Source organism: Tachypleus tridentatus, chromosome 12 (genome assembly GCF_004210375.1).
Source record: "Tachypleus tridentatus isolate NWPU-2018 chromosome 12, ASM421037v1, whole genome shotgun sequence".
Lineage (NCBI taxonomy): Eukaryota > Metazoa > Arthropoda > Merostomata > Xiphosura > Limulidae > Tachypleus > Tachypleus tridentatus.
The window spans coordinates 48,733,873-48,757,364 of NC_134836.1; the positions used below are offsets into that span (position 1 = coordinate 48,733,873).

Here is a 23,492-nt window from a genome sequence, read left to right on the forward strand (position 1 = left end):
TTCTGATGGAAGGTGTTGACATGTAAATTGTGCTGTGCATTGTGGAAATACAGTTTTGGCGAGTATACCAGATATTTTACTTGACTATTAGAGCTTATTTCATTTTTATCCCCTACAGGCATGTATTGCCTCTGTCAACCTTAAACAAGAAACTGTTGTGGCTAGAAGTGGACTGGCCAAAGAGGTCAGTGGAAAATTTTTGGTTGATCTGATCACAAATTCCAAATATGAGATCTTCTGATAGAGTCAGTAGTTTAAATTTGTAAAATTAAAAATATGGTTAATCTGATAACCTAAGAGGGTTGAAACATTGTTCTGTACTTTATTTTAATTAAAGTTTTAATACCAGTTGTCTTTAGAATACGTTGTTCCTTTAAATTACTAAGAAGAAATAAGGCTTAAGTCCAGTCCAAGTTTGACTATAATCTGTATAATTTTTATACAGTTGTAACTTGTAAGCCTAAGTTTACAAATGATATTCAAACAGAATTAGCATGCAAATTGTATTGTGACTGATCTATCAGGTAACTTTAATATCCCATAATACCACTCATCCAAAATCCTTCTTTGAAACTATACCAGTTGGAAACAAAATTGACTTAATGTTTCACTCATTCTGGTATTTATAATTTTCTTTCAATCTGTTTATAATCTGTAAATTATCAAATTATTTGATAAATTTAGAAGTTTCTGCGTATTCTAGGACTAGTTTTATAAGATTTTCGGTCTTAATATCATGCGCCCTCTAGTTAATATCTTAATTTAAAGCACTGAAAATATAGTTTTCAATAATACATAAATAAAACTAAGTATACTTTATAACTATATGAAGCTCATTAGAAAAGCCTTGATTAGTTCCTTAATTTTTCCGAGTTCGGCTATTGTTGTCACTACTACTTGCGACTCGTAATCCGAGGGTCGCGAGTTCGCGCCAAACATGCTCGCCCTCCCAGCCGTGGGGGCGTTATAATGTGACGGTCAATTCCACTTTTCGTTGATAAAAGAGTAGCCCAAGAGTTGGCGGTGGGTGGTGATGACTAGCTGCCTTCCCTCTAGTCTTACACTGCAAAATTAGGGACGGCTAGCACAGATAGCCCTCGAATAGCTTTGTGCGAAATTCCAAAAACAAACAAACAAACTACTACTTGCTGTATCATGAACGATTCCTCAGCGTATATGTATATATAAATTAATCTAAATGTGTATAGTGAAGTAAAACTATTTCTTCAAAAGCTTACGATTTGCTAATACAAATCGATGGCACCTTTGCTGTGACAGGTATGTTAAAGCAGATATTTTAATGTGATATGACCGTCAGACATTGGTAATAATATAATATATTAAAGCTATGTATCACGACAAATACTGACACTAAACTGTGTCAAATTTTACTTGATAGAGTTTTACTGCAGCCCTTCTGCTGAAGTATAGAAATAATGTAGGGACAACTTTGAAACATCTCTCACGTAGCTTACTAAATTAAGGCTCCCGACTTTATTTAACACAGTTTTTTGTTGCACGAAGGACAACAGGCAACACAACATATATTCAAACACGGGAATATATACACAAACACAGAGGGTTTAGCGTTGACAACAAGAAACATCGATAGTATTTCAACTACTTATGCTTGACGCTGAGGCCAATTGGTTAACCTACATGTTCCTAATACCCGAATAAGAGCAAACCATTGAATAAAATGCAATCAAGATGGCCTTATCTAAAACGGACTTTGATCACACTAGCAGCACGTGACCTTCACGAACATCAATTTACAACAAGCAAACCATGCATATCACATTTATCTTAATTGCTAGCAGGCATCTTGGTGGCGACATCGGACAGAATATAAAAAGAACTTAAGATTGTCATCACACTCTTTTGGCCCATTCGTAACACCAAAGAGATTAATATAAACAGACGTGTTTGGTAAGCTGCTTTTTACATATATTTTAATTTTTTGGAGAGAGAAGCACATAAAAATATATCTTTATTTTTCTGTATATGTTCATGTGCTTATTATTTTCTTGATTTTCAAAATTTGTAAAGTAAATTCATGGGACTTGGACATTTTTACAACAGAGCTAGAAAAATAAACTTATCTTTATTCTCCATATGGTAATGAAAATATTTTTATTTCACTACTAACCTTGATGTAGACGCAACGGTGAAACTGATTTTTTTAAATTATTGTTATTGCGTAGAGAGTAATTGTTTGTTTTTTTTCCAAACATTGTTATTTTGTTTTGGTACTCATAAACTGATAGTTAAGTCCCCGTTCGAATTCAGAAAGATAACTGAAAATGTAACGGACTGTACCCATTGACCCTAAATCTTTCAAAACGGTGTCATCTTTAGTTTAACTTTAAAAATACAGGGATATACTGTGAGCAGAAAAATAACGATTAAATTATTTTAATGTTAAGTTGAAATTAAAATAGGCACTAAAAGAGCGCCTACAAAATAAAATTAGAAAATACAAAGTTTTCTTTTAGAAACTATGTGACAAAAATACATTGGCATGAGTGTAACTAAGGCATATAAATTAAACTGAGAATATTTTCATATCGTATGTTTTGTGAAGATCGAATTTTTCCCATTAGTTTTTTTTACTCTCTAATAGAGTTTCTAATGCATTTGACTTTCGGAGCTCAACGGTAACGCTGGGAAACACTAAAAATTGGGTTTTGATAGCCATAGTGCCAAAAGCACGGGTACCCCATATTGTAGCTTTACGCTTAACAACAACAAAAAATTGATAAATTTATAGTTTGTAAGTTTGAATAAGTAATCCAAACTTTGTATTCGACAGAAAATACAGGACAAGGAATATCGCTCTGTTTCCTGTGTTATGAATCTTTATGTCATAGATTCACTTAACAAAAGTACTTAAGAGTTATATGCTACTAGGCCGCTTTCGTACAAATCTCTATAATCTACAGACATTTATTGTGTAAATGTTGGATGTGGTTACTAGTTAATACTTAACCATGTATCTTGCCCTGTAAGTAATTGTTTGGCTGTTTTTAAGTACAAAGCTACACAATGAGAAATCTGTGCTGTTGTTGGTTTGGTTGGTTTTGAATTTCGCGCAAAGCTACTCGAGGGCTATCTGCGCTAGCCGTCCCTAATTTAGCAATGTAAGACAAGAGGGAAGGCAGCTAGTCATCACCACCCACCGTCAACTCTTGGGCTACTCTTTTACCAACAAATAGAATCTGTGCTACACCCACCACGAATGTCAAAGCCCGGTTTATATTGTTACAAGGTTTACTGCTGAGCCAGTGGAGGCGATAAAACTATACGAACTATGATATTGTTACAAAAGTACATTGCCCTTAGCCGCCTTATGTACTCTTTGACCTTATTCGAATACTGAAGAAGGAGAAATGACTAGGAAGAATTCGAATGCTCTAAGTATGACAGTTTTTGTTGGGGTTTTTTTAAATAACTAATATGATGGAAATTGATATTATTAACTGGTTTGATAGATGCCTTTTTTTTTGTTAATAAACACACAGTATTTATCCTAAAATTTCAGTTTTACAGCATTACAATTTCTCTTGTTTATACCCAACGAAACGGAATAGAACAGACTTGTATATCATCTACTAATTTCCAGTTCTTAGGCTCCACAGCTTGTTATTTACATTACAGTTGTAATATGATATAGGCAGCGCATAAGTTACAAACGTAGTTAGAGAAAAGCATTCTGGGATAGTAATAAAATAACAAAATATCGCATATTAGTAAAAAACTAGAGTAAATGAAACAAACTGTTACAAGGTTTTATATCATATAAACTATTACACATTCCTAAGTCCTCTTCAACTTGTCTGTTAGCAGGGAAATTATTCAACAAGGCCCTGAACTTCGAATTCCCTTTAAAACAGAGTAGATAAGAAGTTGTTTAACTCAGGAGGTTTTAAGTAGGCTTTAGATGAAGGAACTTTCTACAATTCTTCTTTTGATGAATTATCCATTTCGTAGAAAATTCTTGCAAATATTCGCTAACCGTTCATACCTTGGAAACGATAAACTAGTGTCTCAGACTTGTTAGGTCGCGCGTCACATTTCTTCTCCATAATACACTTTGCCACTCCATTTCCCTCCCGAGAAAGAAATTTCAACTCATTGAAACCGTGATATACGTACATATACACACAGCCGGTGATAGGAACAGTAGATTTAGTTGTTGTTGTTTTAAATAAGAAAGACGAAACGTTTTCCTGACGCTTCTCACACCCCTCCCCTAAAATACAATCCCGGCCCCAGAGAGGGGCACCCTACAATTTGAGAACCACTGGACTTGAGGGAAGACAGCTAACCATCACCACCCACCGCCAACTCTTCAGTTCCTCTTTTGCCAACTAATAATGCAAAGGATCATGACATTATAACGCTCCCACGGCTGAAAGGGTGAACATGTTTGGTGTGACGGAGATTAGAAACTGTGACACTCCGATTGCGAGTTAAAGGCCCTAACCACCAGGCCTGCTCGTTTATATTGATTCCATGATACAGCAACTAGCGGTTCTAATCAAAGCACACACACTGAAAGAAGACAATGGTTTAAGTTTTTACACACACCTCAACAACACATGTAATGGTAAACACTGTGATAAAGACTTCAGAAATCTCTGTTTATCGGAGAAACTGATGTTTATTTGTTTTTTGAATTTCACATAAAGATATACAAGGGCTATCTGCGCTAGCCTTACCAAATTTAGCAGTGTAAGACTAGAGGGAAGGCAGCCAGTTATCACCACCCACCGACAACTCTTGGGCCATAATTTTTACCAACAAATAGTAAGATTTTGGGCCAAAGATTAATGATACTTCGTCGTCTTTATCGACTTGCCCATGATTTGATACTGTCTATGTAGTTCTTCACAATAAAAGTAGACACCTACCTCGGACACTAATTATAATAATAGTCAACTTCAAGGTATGTATTATTTATCTGTCAAAATTCTTACTTGAAAAATTCCCCATTTCTTTACCTGTAAACTTACATTTACAAATAAGGAATAGAAAGAGAGAGTCGTGAAAAAATCTTACACAATGGACTAATTGTGCTGTGCCCACCATGGGTATCGAAACCCAGTTTATAGTATTATAAATCCGCATAGTTACCGCTGTGTGAGGGGAGGAGCACATGTAGAGAACGTTTGGTTTGTTTTAAATTTCGGGCGAAGCTACTCGAAAACACTCTGCACCAGCAGTCTTTAGTTTAGCAGTTACAGATTATACAGAGGGAAGCTAGTCAATACCACCCACCGCCAACTCTTGGGCTACTCTTTTTATCAACGAATAGTGGGATTAACCGTCACATTATGACGCCCCCACGGCTAAAAAAGCGAGCATGTTTGGTGCGACGGGGATTCAAACCCGCAATCCTCAGATTACGAGTCGAACGCCTTAACCCACCTGGCCATGCCAGGCCAACTTATAAGATTTGACTATTTGACATCGTAACGTAACTGCCACTAGTGAATTATAGACTATGTTACGAAAGACCCCAATTTTCAATAAAATTACTTTTATATCCTTAAGCACACTCACACTAACATTTTTTTAAGTTCATAATTAAAACGTAACCAGGATAATTATAAGAAAAAAATTCGTATTTGTTTTTTAATGTCGTAACATTTGTTTATAACGTCTAACAAAATGGTAAAAAATTAAAATCGATTGATTAAATTCTGTTATTTATCATCTAGTAACTTTTAGTCCACATTAGAAACACAGTGACGTCTATCAATAAACCATGTATTATTATTTTGTCTGATCCTGGACCAGTAAACGCTTTTCTCATATTCATCAGAGAATTAATCAAATTATTCAGATATTCTGCACTGTCGTAATTAAGAAAAAGAAATTTGAGTATGCAAGTTCGATTGACAGATGGCAGCAACAACAAGTTATAAAATTTGTCATTATTCAAAGTATTAATATGTGGATCTAATGATAAAGTTGATCAATGCTACGTATGTAGAACTTTCTTATTCTAGAATTTAAAAGCCCATTGGAACTTCATCATGAGGGAGGTATTTCTAATATGAACGTAACTTAAATGTGTGTCGCTTAAATGGTCAGGTCATAGTCAGGCATCGTGGGACTTAGTTTATAATTAGTGGCCAGAGGATGGTTAGATTGTTTTTGAATTTCGCGCAAAGCTACACGAAGACTATCTGTGCTAGCCGTCCATAATTTAGTAGTGTAAGACTAGAGGGAAGGCAGATATTCATCACCACCCACCGCCAACTCTTTCACCAACAAATAGTGGTGTTGGCCATAATATTATAACGCCCCCACGGCTGAAAGGGCAAGCACGTTTGGTGTGACGGGGATTTGAACCCACGACCCTCAGATTACGAGTCGAGTGCCTTAACCCACCTGGCAACGCCAGGCTGGTGGCCAGAGGAAGATCATCTGGTCAGCAGCATTAGCCTCCTACGTGGCTAATCTTAATGGAACAGCACAATTAACTGTCACCGATTAAATGTGTTCTCTGTGTTGATTTTGCTGACGCATTCTAGCCAGAGCTACGTTTGTACTGACAACGATCAATGTTGTGGTATACGTTGTACACTTAATACTATTTTTCATATGGCACAGAATTTCTGTAACACTTACACTTGTTTATAGTTAACTGTATTTTGTAAGAGTAGAATAAGTACCAAATACAATAAAAATAACTTGTATTTTCTTTGGAGAAACTCTAGTGGTTAGCGTATTTTACTTGAAATCAGTAGGTCATGGGTTTGAATCCATCACTGAATATGCTCTCTCACATTATAATGTGTTGGTCAATCTCACTTTTTGTTAATAAAGTACAGCTCTAGAGTTCTATGCACATTAAGCCATTACTTTGATTTTACTTTTTTCTAATTCAGGCTTGTTAAGGTATATATACACACACTCTTTGGTCCATCTGGACCATCCCATCCACTGTAGTAAGCTCTAAAATAAAGGTAAAACACTCAAGAGCTTATCATTCATATATTTATCAAATCTCCTTTTAAATTAACTTTGTGTATCACATCTGAAGGCAACCTATTCCAAAGACCAATCACTTTCTTAGGAACATAATTCTGCCTTAGCTGAAGATGACTCCTACCATGGTAAATCTTATATTTGTGTCCTCAAGTCTTACATACTCACCATTAAATATTAATAAAGATTATACATCAACACTACCTGTTCCATTTACAATCTTAAACACCTCAGTAAGATCCCCTCTAAATCTTCTTTTTTCAAGATAATATGTACAATAACTTTTCCATCCAAAATTATTATCCAAGTAGCCCCCTTTGAACTCTTCTCAATAATTAAATGTCATTTCTGAGATAACAAGATTGAACACAGTGCCATATATATGAACTAACCAATAACACTATAAGCTCTTTAGACTGGTATTTCATATTTCTATAAATTAACAACCAAAAATCCCATTTTTTCTGTCACTGGCAACAGCACATTATTTGATTGGCTTAAGAGACTGTTCAACCAAATCACCAAGATCCTTTTCTTTTATAACACTATTATAGTTATTTTCCTTAAAATTGTACTTATAATTCAACTTTTGATATCCCAATTTTTATCTTACATTTATGACAGCTAATAGTTTGCCATTTATTCATCCAATTTATCAAATCTAAATATTTCTCAAGGCCACCAACACCCAAAACGATAATATCAGATAATTTAAACAAGTTTCTGATGATTCCTTCATCCATGCCATTTATGGAAGTCAAAAACAAGAAAAGGTCCTAAAACTGAGCCCTAATGTAATCCACTTGTGACATCAATATAATTTGACTGAACAACATTTCTAACAATATTTTGCTTTCTTCTGTCCAGCAAGTTTTCTATCTAATAAGCTAACTTATCCCCCACAACTGTATAGATAACCTTTTAACATACCTTTTACATGACACCTTGCCAGATACACCAAATGCACACCACACCTGTACCCTCAACTACATAAGCAGTAACCTTATCGTCTCTTACCACACTTTGAAAATGTTTTCCCACCACTGATGTAAGGCTCACAGGTCTATAATTATGTATCTCAGGATGGCTGGTATGGGTATTAACACTTTTATTAATAAAGCAGAGAACAATATGATGACCTCAAAAGGTCAAAATTCTCTGCTTTATTAGTAAAAGTGTTAATACCCATACCAGCCATCCTGAGATACATTTTTACTTAAAGTGGGTTTCTCGTCATCATGAAGATCTGTAATTATTAGGACAATGCCTGTAATCTCCCTTAAAAAGAGAAGCATCATCCAATATTAAATCTTCCTTAACCTTATTTCCATCTAGCAACTGTTCAGGGTGAGGAATATTGCTTAAATATTCATTAATAGAAATGGAAAAAAATAATTAAAAAATCAGCCAGCCATCCTGTAATCAACATATATTAACAATTCTGTATCATAGCTCAGAGGTCCTACTCTCATCTTAATTTTTGTGTTATCCTTCATGTATTTAAAGAAATTATTATTATTAATTTTCAGCCAACCTTTTGTCATATAGTTTCGTGTTTCCTAATTTCCCATTTGACCAACTCTCTTGGCCTTCTTTAATTCTCTAAATCTCCTACTCACAGACATCTGCAGAAATCTTCTGGGAAGGGAGAAGTAAATATTAAAGAACAATAGATTCACCTTCAAAGTTTTATCATTACAATCAAGAGAATAGGCAAGCATCCATAGTCAGATTTCATGTGTTTAATATTTGTAAGTTTAGTTTAAGCCATACTACAGACTTCTAGCTACATATACACCATAATAGTAAATTCTGGTTTACCCCAACCATGCCGTTTCATGGGATGTCTACAAGTCTCTTTGATAACCTGCTGTCAGTATTACCATCAGGTGGTAACAAGTTTACTCCAATAACACAGTGTCAGGGTTCAGGATATATCAGCAAGATTATGTAAGCCCCTTGATAACCTGAGTGAGAATTGCTGGGACCAACATCCAAGATGCTGTCATGGTAACAATATTTTTATCCATTTAGCCAAAAGGTCAGTATTTAGAAACTTTGAGTAAAGCTGCTGATATACCTGGTAGCTTTTAGTAGAACTGAAAATTAACTGTTATAACTAGTGTGAAATTGTGAAGTGACATGTTTATGTTTAAGAATTTATTTTTAATATTTTTCCACATTTGTTAAGTATCTCCAATTAATACAGTTGGTAAATTCATAGGTGATAATTATTTTCAATCTCTTCAAATTATGCTCTTTTTATTTTTTTTAAAGTGGTACCAAATTTTCATAATTCCTTTTCTTCATCAACTCTAGTGGAGCAATAATAAACTGCACCCAGGTATTCCCTAGTCTCTATCCTATTGATAACTTCTACAAGTTAATAATAAACCTAAAATAGTATTATTCCTAGAAGGTTCACAATTGATGAAGAAAACCATCCTGGACAGTTCCTAAAAACTTGTTTCTTTCAAAATTTGCCAAAATACAATTTTTAAAATACAAGGTTATATGTTAAAAATAATTCCTCTCATCAAACTTGTCTACATTTAACTAGGTTTCAGTTATTCCCACTGCATTAAAATATTTTTCAACAAGTATTTCAAGGTCACCTATTGCATCTCAGGATGGCTGATATGGATATTAACACTTTTACAAATGATACCAATCTGCTTATTTGTAAAAGTGTTAATACCCATACCAGCCATCCTGAGTTACATTTTTACTTCAAGTGGGTTTCTAGTCATCATGAAGGTCACCTACTATTTCTTACATTTTTGTCATTACATATTAACAGTTTAGCTTACTATTAAAACCCTTTTGGTACCTTAGTTCCTTCCTGCACTAAATTTATATCTACATCTTTTTTCCTTTCTTTATTATTCTGGCCCTCACACCTCTAGTCCTAGTGTAAAGTGGCTTTTAGAGTTGAGTTATTAGCCCTTATAAATGAACCAGGCTTTACCTTCTTTAAATGTAACCACTCATTACAGAAGGTTCCTTTACACCATTGAACTGATTCCATAAGCCCAACTGGCTATGTGCTCATTCTTAGATATTAACCTAAGCCTAACATTCAACCTTAGTAATCTACTTATAATGTCAACCCACAATTAAGTCATGGCAATATGTATTCCTGTTAAAATTAAGTTATTATAGCCCTTTTTTAATGCCTAGTACTTAACAATAGTCTCCTCTGGCCTATCCTTTTCTAAAGCTTTAGTCCCTACATTCACTGCTATCACTCTGCTATATCATTTGCCCTATCAGTTATATCCTCACCCCTGCCCTCAGGATGGCTTTTTTTTAAATTCTTACTTACCCCACAAACTATCCTCTCCATGTTCCATACTAAAGAACCACCTATATCATGACAAGAACATTCTTATGTTTTCATTATTTTCCCTCCAAATTCCTCATCTGCACAAGTTATAGGCTGAAATCTGTTGGTTACTAAATCTGCTCATTACAATTACATCCACTACCACTAGTTCTTTTAGTACAGTTTCTAACTTCATGCAAGTTGCTATTAGCTGATGCATCCTTCATATCCAAAAAATTAAGGTTTTTTTCTGGTATTTGCCTCTCTTCTCTTCACCCATTGTCTTTATGTAAGATAGTGTATAATTCCTGCTTCCTGCTCCATCTACAAACTTTATATGCAAAATGTACATCTTTAATGCTAGCTTTCTTTAGTGTGCTTGTCAGTTTTGAGTTGCTAAATAAAACCCACTCCTTGCACCTATCAAACCTTAAATACTCTGAACACTTAACACTAGACATGCTAACTATTCTTAACTACTATAGCATACTCATTGTATTAACTTTTTAAAGGCTGTCTGGAGCAGTCACCTGTTTTAACTACTTCCAGCACTATACAATACTGTGTCATATCTCAGTCTGTCAATTAACACTAAATTGACATCACAAATGGACACAGTCTGCCTTATATGGCATGTAAAGGATGTCACGAGAATGAGGCTGGCCATTTTCACAGGTAAACAAATCAGGTTCTCTTCATTCATTATGACCGTAACAACAGTTATTAAATGAGTCATCAGGTAGTTAAATATAGATTCACACAAATATATTATCAAATATCACTACTTTCAAAAAAAGGTTTAACAGTTCATTTGTGTCTTTCAAGAGAAAAATAAGGGTAACTACAGCCTATTAGCAATAATAGAAGTTTGTAGGCTTATATTACAGTTAAAGCCAGCTCTATACTTTACATCTGGTTATATATGAGCAAACTTATTCAATGTAACTTTGGGTATCCATTTCTCATTATGTTTTGTTTATGTTCCAGAATACATTAACAATATCCAGGACTTAAGAGAAAAATACAAGCATAGCAAAAGGTTACTGCTTATGTAGATGAGGGTGAGAGTGTAGATTTCGTGTAATTAGATTTTCAGAAAGCATTTTACAAGGTGCCACATAAAAGGCTTGTGAAATAAATTATCTCTCTCAATGGGTGTGAAGTATAAGTTAGCTAAGTCGATAGAAGAAAGCTTGAGGTTGTTGTAAATGGAGTTCAGCCAAACTGGATTAACGTCACAAGTGGGGCACCTCAGGGCTCAGTTTTATGACCTTTGATCCTTTTGATTTATTTACATCAATAACATAGATGAAGAAATGATTGATAAATTAATTACATTCGCTGATATTAAGGTCTTGGATTTTGCTGGCTGTAAAGAGGATGCTGCTGATTTACAACAGGATTCAGATCATTTAGTGAGTTGGGCAAATAAATGGTAGATGAGTTTTAATTATGATACATGCAAGGTATTACATGTGGTTTATCATAATTTGAATTAAAAGTATAATTTGGATGGGAATAATTTTATCAATGTATTAACCTAAATACTGTAAAATGATTTCTGAAAATCCAGATGTACTAAATCCATACCCTTACTCTCACCTACATTATACACAAGTTAGAATTTTCGTAAGATTTATAAGGCGAGAATTTCTCTTTGTAAAACCATGTTGACTATCCAATAAAATTTTGATCTTTGTTAAATGACTCTGCAAAGCATTTTTTACCAAAACTTTTCCCATAACTGATTAAGATTGAAACAAATATTAATAATAGTAATAGGCCTTTAAATATACTTACTTGGTGATAATATGATATAACTGGTAATTATTGGCTTTGATGATCTGTTATCACAATGACTTCATAAAAATTAACTTAGTTATAATTTTTTTTAATAATTTAATATAACAAAGTAATTTGAAGGCATACAAATAAGTTTTTAATTACTTTCACCACATTTTGTCAAAAGCCACGTGCTAGTTTGTTCACTCATCAAAATAAACGAGGTCATTTTAATTTTTTCTTGAAACAAAACATTTTCGGGGATCGTACTAAAGTACATCAATAAATGCTTGTTTCGTTGTTGAATGTTGCACAAAGCTACGCGAGGGCTATCTGCGCTAGCCGTACCTAATTTAGCAATGAAAGACTAGAGGGAAGGAAGTTAGTTATCACCACCACGCAACGCCAACTCTTAGGCTTCTTTATTACCAATGAACAGTTGGAAATGAACATCTTATAACTCCCCCACGCAGGAGCGTAGATTTTGTACACGCGATGGGGGGTAGGATGATTTTTGCAACAATTTATGTGGACTGTTCAATTTGCAAATTGGTAATCTCTGATTACGTGAACCTGAAAGCTGTAAACATGCAGTCACAGAGTAATCTTGTTGCTACGATACTTGTATGTATACTTAGGCCTACTGACTGATACTTAACGAACTATCGCTCAGATAGAAAAAGTTAGAAGTACGCCTGTATTAAAGATGCACATTTCGGCTACTGAAAAAGCCTACATCTAGGCCTAATTATGTAATTCGATTGGTAAGAACACGAGAATCACAAGAACAAACATACAATTTGTAGGCCTGTGATGCAATAAAACCCGTTCTGAACTACTTGCCTTCACAACCAGTACATAGTCTACAGCTAATTAATAAAATTATTATTCGTATTTAAACCCATCTATGGTTGGCTGGAGACATATTTACCAACGAACCTGACGACGACCAAAGAAGGTCGAAACGTTGTTCGCTCTTCTATGTAAAATATTTTCTCAACCCAAACGAGCCGTTTTTGCATATATACTTCATCCATGTTGCTCTGTTATTAAGCATGTTCAACCCGTTCTGAGCTTCTCAGAGATGCAGGTGGTGGCGTAACAAGCCTTTAAAAAGTTCGTTGCAATATGCGTACATGTTTCAGAAAGCGATTTGGTTGTCGTGTTTGATGCATGTTTTTAATTTATTGCCGTATGATACACGATAATACCGCTACATTTGTAAACTGAAGGTTGACTCTCAAACTCTGTGTCGAATTCTATATAATAAGAGAGATGAGCACAAATCAAGGTAATGCAATTTTTATAAATTTGAGCATCTCTATAATGTTCATAAGTTAGTTTTAAATGTTACTAGTAGTTGACATTGTTTTCCCCAATTTGGCAATTAATGAATTATGGAGTTTCACTCATAATGTGACGATTTCAACCATTTATTACAGCGATTTATACCGTAGTACTAGTACCATATTTCGTTTTATCTGTAATTACCAAACGTATTTGTTTCTTTAGATATTTTAGTTTGATTATATATGGTGATTCATTTGTATTCATAATACATACGTTGCTACTAAGTGTTTCTTAATTATCAGCTAGAAACAATTAATTTCTACCAAAAAATTTAATAGGAAAATATTTTTTAGTTGTGTACGTACGTGCCAGATGGAAAATAAAATTAAAGTGAAAGGCGGACCCGCATCATGATATAGCGGCGTAAAAAAAAGTAAAACTTAAGTAACTTAGTATTTTACGTTAAAAAAAAAGTAAAAAACTGTTTAATCTTTACATCTGCAAAGCATCTGGATATAATTTAGGTACAGTAATGGTTGGTGTAACTGGATATTAAAACATTTTAATATATGCATTTATTAGTACGTATCATATACAGACAGTAAAATTATCCACAGTGACTTTGCAACTTTCAGACTTTTTTTTTAACGGAGATTTAAACTAAAAGTAAATTACTACAAGTCATCATTCTAATTTTATAAATTCAATAGCATTTTCAGTAGTAATAATGTAACTGAATCTATTCATCTTTGCCTTTTTTAACAGTTTTTTTTTAAGGTTAATTCTAATGTATGTACATATTGAATTTGCAAAACTTTTAGAACATATGAAATGCATATATACAGCATTTTCAGTATTCCTGTATATAATATGTAGTATTTACTCTCTTTGGCTATGAACTGTCATTAAATCACCAGTATAAGATGAAATGAATAGCTGATAATTTTGACATAAAATACATAATATTATGTTGAATGGCACTTTGTATAAGGTCATGGCATGTGCACTTTGACCCCCACCCCACCCTTGCACAAAGAATTCAAGAGAAAAATTTGCCTGTTTATCAAGTGGTTGTTCTAAATTGTTGTCATTATTATTTGTAAATATAATGACTGTATATTGCAGGATAAAAACAATAGTGTGCATTTAAAGTGCTTATAATTGCCAAAGATTGTTAAAGTTTTGCAAGCTCGTAAAAGGTGTTAAGGAACCTAGAAAACCTTGTACTTCTAACTGTACATTACAGTTGGTAATGTGTTTTATAAAACTGCTTGAAATAGATGTTTTTAATTTTTATCAAATGTAATATTTTCCACCTCGCAGAAAACTTAGACAGTTCTGACAACATGCCCCCATCACCAACCAAGTCAAGAAGTAGGAGCATTGACTTCGTAAATTTAGTTCGCCCTGACTTACCAAGCAAATGCACTTGGCATTTGGGAATTGATTCTGCAACTTCACCCCACCATCATGTTGAAAGGTATTTTTTTTTTTGCTCTTTCTATTACAGCAATTTGAAATTTAATTCTGTAAGTGTGTGTGTGTGTGTGTTTGCTCTGTGTGTGTGTGTGTATATATATCAGTTTTTCACATATTTAAGGGTAGTGATCCTAACATTGTTAAAAACTCTAAATTAAGAATTATTTCTTATTCAAGTTGGTTTGTAGTTTTCATGTAGAATAACAACATTTATAAGTTTATTGTTATTAAAGTTATCTAGAAATTCATTAATACTGATGGAAGGAATACTTGAAAGAAATTTGCATAAAGTAATTTCCAGATTTTAACCTAAGAACAAACATTTCCATTCCAGATTAAGATTCAGGTTTGAATTTTAATTTGGAAACGTGAAGAATATACCCTCTACTTGTAATATAAAATAAAGACAACAAGAAGTCTTTTTCCTTCAAGACTCTACTTGTATATCCTTGAGGAAAAAGTAAAATATTAAACTCACCCTTTATTTTTCAGGAATTGTGAATTCTCCTTTATAAATATTGTGACCTTCACTATTGCTGAGAGCAGCTCATTCCACAGGCCAGTCAATGTGTTACAAAAGAAACTGACTTAACTGGAGCCTTGCCTTTCTTTTCCAAATCTTAAACTTGTGTCATCTTCAGGATGTAGCTAGTAGCAACAGAGGACTGTGGCTTGGGATTCAGTCTCTTGTTGCACCACTATGCCAGTTTTTCCATTCAAATTTTTGAATTTGTTACCATCTATATGCTGATGTGATCCAAATTATTATGACCCAGATGGATTACTTTGTGCTTGTTGTAATTAAAGCTATTTAACAAATATTTTTCCAACCAGAGAAGTGACTGAAGTTGTACTGTAGTACCACGTCTTCAGTACAACTAGAAATATCCAAGAGTCTGATGCCATCCACTAACTTTACTTATTCAGAATAATAGCCTTTCAATATTATTAATGTAAATATCTAAAAAATCAAGGCTCAAGCACCCACTCCTGAGACACTCATCTAGTAACAATGGTTTAGTTTGACTTTATTAACTGCAATTATTTTGTTTTCTCTCATCAAATCACCTTACAGTCATATAGTCTCTTCTAAACTTCTACCAGTTTCAGTTTCTTAAATAATCCTTTGTGTGGTATCTTATCAAAAGTTTCTTTTTGAAATTCTAAGTATCTCAAGACCACATCCTTTCTGTTGTTCAGACTGCAATTAACATTGTATTTCAGGACTGCTAGTATGAGTATTAACACTTTTACTAATAGAGTAGAGAACAACGTTTTGACCTTCTTAGGTCATCTTCAGGTTAGCAAATAGTGCAATTAACATTACTGGGAAAAGATAGTCAGTTTGCAAGGTAAGATTTTATTTGAATCCACGTTTGTTGACATTTATGATAGATTTCACAAAACCTTGCCATCATCATCCTTTATGGGCTCAGCTACATTTCTCAGTATTCAGCAAAACCTTGTCATTACCATCTTTAAACAGCCCAGCCATTTACCTCCTGGTGTTGAACAAAACCTTGCTGTCAGTATCCTTTAAGGGTTCAATCCTCATTTGAACACTTTGTTTATCTATAACATAAAGAAATTATTCTCACTGTTTTAATTTTCTTAGCTTTTTTCTCATAAACCCTTTTCAGTTTCCTAATATTTTTTTATTTAATTGAAGCTTTCCTGTTGCTGTATATATCTTTTATCACCTTTTAATTTAAGCCTCTTAAAGTTCTACCATTTACCCTTCATTTTCTACTCCAGTAAACTAATTACGTCTTTATCTCATTTTATGAACATGCCTATCTTAAATTAATAGCAACTTGTTTAAAAACATTTTCTCAAATTTGTTCCATACAACCTTTTAATTTATTATTCAATTAATTATTGATAAATCATATATACAAAAAAACAAAAAACTCTGTAATAAGACTAAAGTTCAAAGTTATTCTTGCTTCACCAATTTATTTTTGTATTGTATTAAGATTGTTATTGCTTTTGTAGTGCTAATTTTAATTGCTTTTGGACAAATAAATGGATTTGAAAGAGCAGTTTCCCAGCATTTGCATTTTGACAGTTTCTTCTTTATTTGTGGAATTATATTTCTATTCCTACTACAATTGTTTGTATAAATCGGTTTATGTACTGGTTTAGATAAAATATAGCACTTTTTCTCTACTTGTTTTATTGTTCTTTTATAGAAAACCTCTGCCAAAAATATTGCCCAATATTCTGTATCATGTTGGAAATACTCCAATGATTCGACTAAACAAGATTCCTTCTCAGCATGGACTAAAGTGTGAAGTCTGTAAGTGCATATGTATATGTAAATTAGATTACAGGTTCGAAAAAATATGTAACGTCTATTCACTTTATTCATTATAGTGAATTTTCAGACAGGTTTTGAAGCTCTGTTCATAGAAAATGACTGTAAGTGGTAACACAATATATTAACTTTAGATATTTTAAAATTGTCACACTAACTTATGAGCATTGACAACTTTCTAATAAAGAGAAAAGAGTCTTGTTAAAAGATCATGAATTCAGCAAGACAAGGCAGATTGAATGATAAATGTTTTAACCTTGGATATTTTTATTATCTTTTTACGACATTATACACTTAAATTAATGAAAAGTATTGTTTTTCTGTGAATTAAAAGAGAATGTCATTCATTTGTTTCTGAGTGTTAATATCATTTATTGATTTAGTTATTAAAAAATAAAAAGAAACAACATTGTTTGAAAGTACTCAGATTTCATTATCTGTAATAATTACACAAACTATAAGTGCTTAGTTTCTACACTACAATGTAAATAGACTGCAAAGATCAAATACAGTTCTAAGATTTAGTATATATTCTTCCTTAATTATACTTAAGCTTTAGAAATTCTGTAACTCATTGCCAGCTGGTACAATCAATTACAATAGTATTTATTAAAATACCAGTAATGTACAAGTTGTGGAAGCACATGAGTTACTAATGGGAAGAAGCTTGCATGAAAACTGAGAAACAGTTTTGGAGAAGAAAAGAAGACACTTGTTAGATAAGTTTAATACATGTGGACCAAATATTTATAATTTAATCACTGTAACTGACAATACAACTAAAGATTCCTTTATATATTAGTCAATAATATCAACAAACAGTATTAAAACTTCTGTAATAAAATTGGCTGTTGTTAAAGTCTTTACAATGTATATAAACTCAACTTCTGGAGAAGTCAAAGTTTGTTATGTTTCTCCAAGCTACATCCTTGTAATAGACTTGTGTATTGTTCTGAGTTCCTTCCTGACTTTTAATTTGATGTTCGTTAATTATTAAGTTTGTATATTAAAAACATTGCTGATAAAGGTTCACAAAGAAGACTGACTGACTATAATTGTTGACTCTACCAATTCTTTGCTGCTCTGCAAAAACAACTGTAGAATTTACTTCACATGTAACAAAGGTGAAAGGATCTTCTCCTAATGTGGTTAAATATTTTACCTAGAGTTTCTCAGATTGAGATAATGTTGTTGCATGCACATGAACCAATTAAACTACTGTTTAACTAGTTGTGGTTCTATGTACACATGTACCAATTAAACTACTGTTTGACTAATTTATATGCAAAAACCGCTCGTTTGGGCTGAGAAAACACTTTACATAGAAGAGCGAACGTTTTAAAACACTTTACATAGAAGAGCGAACAAAAGTTTTAAAACACTTTACATAGAAGAGCGAACGAGCCGTTTTTGCATATAAATTTCTCAACAAGTGGGTTTCTCGTCATCACTGATTACTGTTTGACTACTTGTGGTTCTATGTACGCGATGTACCAATCAAACTACTGTTTGACTACTTGTGGTTCTATGTACGCGTGTACCAATCAAACTACTGTTTGACTACTTGTGGTTCTATGTACGCGTGTACCAATCAAACTACTGTTTGACTACTTGTGGTTCTGGTACCAATCAAACTACTGTTTGACTACTTGTGGTTCGTGTACCAATCAAACTACTGTTTGACTACTTGTGGTTCTATGTACGCGTGTACCAATCAAACTACTGTTTGACTACTTGTGGTTCTATGTACGCATGTACCAATCAAACTACTGTTTGACTACTTGTGGTTCTATGTATGCGTGTACCAATCAAACTACTGTTTGACTACTTGTGGTTCTAATGCTGCGTGTACCAATCAAACTACTGTTTGACTACTTGTGGTTCTATGTACGCGGGTACCAATCAAACTACTGTTTGACTACTTGTGGTTCTATGTACGCGTGTACCAATCAAACTACTGTTTGACTACTTGTGGTTCTATGTACGCGTGTACCAGTTAAACAAATGTTTAAATAGTTGTGATTCTTCTTTTCCCAAATCACTTTATCTTCCATGAACATTGTTACAAATACACTCCAATGTTACAACTCTAACTAGATGCACAGGGTGTTTGGAAAGTCACTGTGCAGTATTCTAATAATATACGTCTATAAGTGCACAGTGACTTTCTGAACACCCTGTATTTGAGTCTTGGAAATGTTTATTCAAAACATTTTATATCATTCTCTATTATTATCTTAGGTAAACTACCTGTCAAACTGGTACTTATCTTACAATGTTTTATCATTCACCATGTCCAGTATACTGTAGTACTTATCTTACACTGTTTTATCATTCTGCATGTCCAGTATACTGTATTACTTAGTCGTGTGAAAAAATTAGGACACCCTATGAAAGCCTGTGTATTTTTGTAAAAATTGTGGATAAATAGATATATAATCTCAATTGTAACAATACTGAGAGATTAAAGTAATATTACTAAACAATTAAAACTGAAGAAAAGACTTTTCAAGATCTTCTGTAAAATGTAATTCTACAAAAATGCATATTCTAACTGAGGAAAAAGTTAGGACACCCTCACATTTACACCCACGTAAAATGGCTCAACTCGCACACAGTTGTATCACACCAGGTGCACATGATTAGAAGATAGTTACTCAGCATTGTGAATGAGGCTTGCCCTATTTAAACCTCAGACATTTAGTTTAGTGTGCTCCTGACTGTTGAAGTGAGAGTGAGCACCATGGTGAGAGCAAAAGAGCTGTCTGAGGCCTTCAGAAAGAAAATTGTAGTTGCTTATGAGTCTGGTAAGGGATTTAAAAAGATCCAAAACAACTGCCAACATGCCCAGATCTGGTCGTCCAAGCAAGTTTACCCTGAGAGCAGACCACAAGATGCTAAAAGAGGTCTCCAAACACCCTAACATGTCATCACAGGACCAACAGCAGGCTCTGGCTACTGTTGATGTGAAAGTACATGCCTCTACAATCAGAAAGAGACTGCACAAGTTTAATTTGCATGGGAGGTGTGCAAGGAGGAAACATTTTCTCTCTAAGAGAAACATCAAGGCCAGAGTGAATGTTGACAAAGACTAGGACTTCTGGAATAATGGTCTTTGGACACCAGAACAGAGGACATGTATGGCATAAACCAAATACAGCATTTCATGAACAGAACCTCATACCAACTGTGAAGCATGGAGGTGGAAGTGTCATGGTTTGGGGCTGCTTTGCTGCAGCAGGACCTGGACAGCTCACAATCATAGAATCCACCATGAATACTACTGTGTATCAGAGGATGCTTGAGGATCATGTGAAACCATCTGTACGAAAATTAAAGCTGAAGTGGAACCGGACCCTGCAACACGACAATGACCCAAAACATACCAGTAAATCCACCAAGGACTGGCTGAAAACTAAGAAATGGAGAGTCCTGGGATGGCCGAGTCAAAGCCCAGATCTTAATCCCATTGAGATGCTGTGGGCTGACTTGAAACTGGCTGTACGTGCAAGAAACCCCTCAAACATCTCGCAGCTGACAGAATTCTGCATTGAGGAATGGGACAAACTTTCTTCAGACCGATGTCAGAGACTGTTAGATGGCTACAAGAAGCATCTCACTGCAGTTATTTCAGCCAAAGGGGGTAACACTAGCTATTAGGGGGTAAGGTGTCCTAACTTTTTCCTCAGTTAGAATATGATTTTTGTAGAATTACATTTACACAAGATCTTGAAAAGTCTTTTCTTCAGTTTTAATTGTTTAGTTATATTTCTATAATCTCTCAGTATTGTTAAAATTGAGATTAAATATCTATATATCCAAAAATGTTACAATAATACACAAGCTTTCATAGGGTGTCGTAATTTTTTTGCATTACTGTATCTTACAGTGTTTTATCATTCACCATATCCAGTATACTGTAGAACTTATCTCACACTGTTTTATCATTCACCATGTCCAGTATAATGTAGTACTTATCTCGCACTGTTTTATCATTCACCATGTCCAGTATAATGTAGTACTTATCTTACACTGTTTTATTATTCACTATGTCCAGTATAATGTAGTACTTATCTCACACTGTTTTATCATTCTCCATGTCCAGTATACTGTAGTACTTATCTTACACTGTTTTATCATTCACCATGTCCAGTATACTGTAGTACTTATCTCGCACTGTTTTATTATTCACTATGTCCAGTATAATGTAGTACTTATCTCACACTGTTTTATCATTCACCATGTCCAGTATACTGTAGTACTTATCTCACACTGTTTTATCATTCACCATGTCCAGTATAATGTAGTACTTATCTCACACTGTTTTATCATTCTCCATGTCCAGTATACTGTAGTACTTATCTTACACTGTTTTATCATTCACCATGTCCAGTATAATGTAGTACTTATCTTACACTGTTTTATCATTCACCATGTCCAGTATAATGTAGTACTTATCTTACACTGTTTTATCATTCACCATGTCCAGTATAATGTAGTACTTATCTTACACTGTTTTATCATTCACCATGTCCAGTATAATGTAGTACTTATTTTACACTGTTTTATCATTTTCCATGTCCAGTATAATGTAGTACTTATCTCACACTGTTTTATCATTCTCCATGTCCAGTATAATGTAGTACTTATCTCACACTGTTTTATCATTCTCCATGTCCAGTATAATGTAGTACTTATCTCACACTGTTTTATCATTCACCATGTCCAGTATAATGTAGTACTTATCTCACACTGTTTTATCATTCTCCATGTCCAGTATACTGTAGTACTTATTTTACACTGTTTTATCATTTTCCATGTCCAGTATAATGTAGTACTTATCTCACACTGTTTTATCATTCTCCATGTCCAGTATAATGTAGTACTTATCTCACACTGTTTTATCATTCACCATGTCCAGTATAATGTAGTACTTATCTTACACTGTTTTATCATTCACCATGTCCAGTATACTGTAGTACTTATCTTACACTGTTTTATCATTCTCCATGTCCAGTATAATGTAGTACTTATCTCACACTGTTTTATTATTCACCATGTCCAGTATAATGTAGTACTTATCTTACACTGTTTTATCATTTTCCATGTCCAGTATAATGTAGTACTTATCTCACACTGTTTTATCATTCTCCATGTCCAGTATAATGTAGTACTTATCTCACACTGTTTTATCATTCTCCATGTCCAGTATAATGTAGTACTTATCTCACACTGTTTTATCATTCTCCATGTCCAGTATAATGTAGTACTTATCTCACACTGTTTTATCATTCACCATGTCCAGTATAATGTAGTACTTATCTCACACTGTTTTATCATTCTCCATGTTCAGTATACTGTAATACTTATCTTACAGTGTTTCATCATTCTCCATGTCCAGTATAATGTAGTACTTATTTTACACTGTTTTATCATTCACCATGTCCAGTATAATGTAGTACTTATCTCACACTGTTTTATCATTCTCCATGTCCAGTATAATGTAGTACTTATCTTACAGTGTTTCATCATTCACCATGTCCAGTATAATGTAGTACTTATCTCACACTGTTTTATCATTCTCCATGTTCAGTATACTGTAATACTTATCTTACAGTGTTTCATCATTCTCCATGTCCAGTATAATGTAGTACTTATCTCACACTGTTTTATCATTCTCCATGTCCAGTATAATGTAGTACTTATCTTAGTGTTTCATCATTCACCATGTCCAGTATAATGTAGTACTTATCTCACACTGTTTTATCATTCTCCATGTCCAGTATACTGTAATACTTATCTTACAGTGTTTCATCATTCACCATGTCCAGTATAATGTAGTACTTATCTCACACTGTTTTATAATTCTCCATGTTCAGTATACTGTAATACTTATCTTACAGTGTTTCATCATTCTCCATGTCCAGTATAATGTAGTACTTATTTTACACTGTTTTATCATTCACCATGTCCAGTATAATGTAGTACTTATCTCACACTGTTTTATCATTCTCCATGTCCAGTATAATGTAGTACTTATCTTACAGTGTTTCATCATTCACCATGCTCATTATGCTGTAGTACTTATCTCACACTGTTTTATCTCTCACCATGTTCAGTATATTTTTTTTTCCTCCACTGATGACCCTGAGAATGTTTTCTAAAGTAACAACTCTTCTTAGGTTACATCGCGTCTCTACCTGGATTTGTTATTGGTGTTTTGTCAACTAAGGAATTCATGTTTGTAAAGTGAAGTATTTTTTGAGTTATAATTTTAATGTTTCACTTTGTGTTTGGAGA

The 23,492-nt window shown here is 33.8% G+C and overlaps 1 protein-coding gene across 3 annotated transcripts in view; it reads left to right on the forward strand.

Moving 5' to 3' along the window:
• The first annotated feature begins 1,787 nt into the window (after window positions 1-1,787).
• The window catches only part of Cbs (Cystathionine beta-synthase), a 47,909-nt gene continuing 26,204 nt past the window's right edge, over window positions 1,788-23,492 (forward strand). The window contains exons 1-4 of one of the 3 annotated variants that reach the window (XM_076469222.1): window positions 13,250-13,397; window positions 14,720-14,876; window positions 17,068-17,174; window positions 23,375-23,441. In XM_076469222.1, coding sequence (XP_076325337.1) covers window position 23,441 — 1 coding nt within the window. In that variant the 5' untranslated portion in view covers window positions 13,250-13,397; window positions 14,720-14,876; window positions 17,068-17,174; window positions 23,375-23,440. Of the gene's footprint in view, window positions 1,930-13,183; window positions 13,398-14,719; window positions 14,877-17,067; window positions 17,175-23,374; window positions 23,442-23,492 lie in introns of those variants that run through there. The other 2 variants (XM_076469221.1, XM_076469220.1) reach the window with 2 other exon arrangements.